The following is a 2561-nucleotide window of genomic DNA, read 5'->3' on the forward strand; positions in this document are numbered from 1 at the left end:
GTTCAGTCCAAAATCCTACTCTAACATTATGTCTGGTCCACACAGAGTATGAAACAGCATAACCACTAACTAGGCCTATTTTATTGCACACAAACGTGCAGTTTCAGTTCGTTTCCCATTAGCCTTCAAAAGACAGTGGGACTAAGGGTTAGACGGCTTTACCTCATGACAGATCAGGCCAATGGGAGAGCGCCATTGATATCATGTGCTCCAAGGATGGGGTAGTGTATTAGGAGATAATTAGGCCGGGGGGGGGACATTGGGGCGTAAAACTCACCTTCACGCCTCGGGGACCGGGATAACCGATTGGGCCTTGAGAGCCAGTGGGACCCTGCGAGAAGATACATGTGTGGATAGAAGTTTGTCACAGGGAGTCGTTTACATTTATGTCAATTCAATGTCCAAAATCCAGGTGAAGAATACGAGAGAAAAATACAGCGAGTGAGAAAGAGGCAGAGATACACAGAGAGAGAGAGAGAGAGAGAGAGAGAGAGAGAGAGAGAGAGAGAGAGAGAGAGAGAGAGAGAGAGACAGGGAGAGACAGGGAGAGACATAGAGGTTAGTGAGCATGTACGTCTGAAGCACGGTGCTTTAGGCCAACATCAACCACACTCTACCAACTGGGGCTTCATTAGTATCAAACACTAAACTGGATCCGAACGCTTAAAACACTAACACACTCAACTAAGGCTGAAAGATAACTAAGTATGCCGTATCTCATTAAACTCTATAAAGACTGGTCTCGATTGGAGCTCGATGATAACAAAGCTATTCGCCTGGGGTGGAATTCTATAGTATAGGAGCAGAATTKATGGTACCCTGTGGTGCTGGAAACCAATAGCATCCTTCTCCTCCTATATCTATCTTTACGCCCATATACATTGGTTGTACTTTCATTAAACCAGCATCAGTCACCGAGCCCGTTGTCTCCAACACGCAGAGGCTAACTGCTGGGGAGCGCGTCGGGAGAGCACACGCCAAGAGGCATGAGCATCCGCCAGCCTCACACACACACACACAGTCAGTGGGTGGTGTAATTCATTTGGCCCCTTAACCCCTCTCTGGAGGGGCCATTTGATGGGAGTCCGCCTGCCTTCACGTGTCTCTGCTTAAATCAGCTAGTCATTACTGAGGATCAAGCGGCAGTGGGATCACTCCCAGGGCCATAGAGAGAGTGCGAGTGCGAGCTACAGCCACGCCTGCTTATCTTAGCCACCCGGCCCGTCAACCCTGACCCTCGCAACTGAGCTATGATGAGCGGCGCTGGTTTTACGAGCCTAAATAAGTACTTCTGGTGACAGAAGGTAATTGGGGGGGGTTTCAGTTCGTTTCCCATTAGCCTTCAAAAGACAGTGGGGACTAAGGGTTAGACGGCTTTACCTCATGACAGATCAGGCCAATGGGAGAGCGCCATTGATATCATGTGCTCCAAGGATGGGGTAGTGTATTAGGAGTAATTAGGCCGGGGGGGGGGACATTGGGGCGTAAAACTCACCTTCACGCCTCGGGGACCGGGATAACCGATTGGGCCTTGAGAGCCAGTGGGACCCTGCGAGAAGATACCTACATGTGTGGATAGAGAGTTTTGTCACAGGGAGTCGTTTACATTTATGTCAATTCAATGTTCCAAAATCCAGGTGAAGAATACGAGAGAAAAATACAGCGAGTGAAAAGAGGCAGGATACACAGAGAGAGAGAGAGAGAGAGAGAAAAAGAGAGAATAGAGAGAAAGAGTGAGCAAGAACGACAAGTAAAAAGACAAAGGGAGAAAAGATCCCGAATAAAAAAATAAAAATACGAACAAGAACATAATAGCTATAAAGAGAGAAGACTTACCAAATGTCCTTTCTCTCCTTGGGTCTTCCTTTCCTGGGTGACCCTGTGAATTATTGACAGCAAAATGAACGGTAGTCGCGGGATAATTAGCACACGGTCGTAAATACTACAACCTATTACACAGTAAACCACAGCGGGATGTACTGTATGACAGTGGGAAAGGCCATTTGGAAATAAAGCCTTCAGAGTTCAATCTCATTTGGGAGTCCCTTTAATGCCCAGAATTTTAACAAGCACTATGGGCTTTATAGAACATCTTTCAAAGAAGACCTTTCAGCTTCACACACACACACACACACACACACACACACACACACACACACACACACACACACACACACACACACACACACACAACACCACACACACACACACACCACTTCGCATGTCGAGTGAAAAAGGGCGAGGGAAATTGATTATGTTCCCTTGAGATAACCAAGCTGTAATATGTCCACTGATAGGGTTTCAGGAGAGAGAGAGAGGGATGAGAGGAGACTTAAGCGGGAAATAGAAGTCCCAGAAGAAGAGGGTAGAAGGTGGCATAACTATCAAATGATATGGTTTCAGATATGAGCGAGAGAGAGAGAGAGAGAGGCGAGAGCAGAGAGAGAGAGAGAGAGAGAGAGAGGAGAGAGAGAGAGAGAGAGAGAGAGAGGAGAGGAGAGAGAGGGGGTGGAAGACTAAGAGCAGCAAATAGAACAGAGAAAAGGGGAGAGAAGGGAGTT

General features: G+C 47.2%; 1 protein-coding gene across 1 annotated transcript in view; it reads right to left on the bottom strand.

The window, feature by feature from the left end:
• Positions 1-2561, bottom strand: part of LOC111963846 (collagen alpha-1(V) chain-like) — a 157004-nt gene that overhangs the window by 49556 nt on the left and 104887 nt on the right. The window contains 3 exon segments of the mRNA XM_023987395.2: positions 1496-1549; positions 1837-1855; positions 1857-1879. Of these exon segments, the coding sequence (XP_023843163.1) occupies positions 1496-1549; positions 1837-1855; positions 1857-1879 (96 nt within the window).

Source organism: Salvelinus sp. IW2-2015, linkage group LG5, assembly GCF_002910315.2.
Source record: "Salvelinus sp. IW2-2015 linkage group LG5, ASM291031v2, whole genome shotgun sequence".
In the NCBI taxonomy this organism is placed as follows: Eukaryota; Metazoa; Chordata; class Actinopteri; order Salmoniformes; family Salmonidae; genus Salvelinus; species Salvelinus sp. IW2-2015.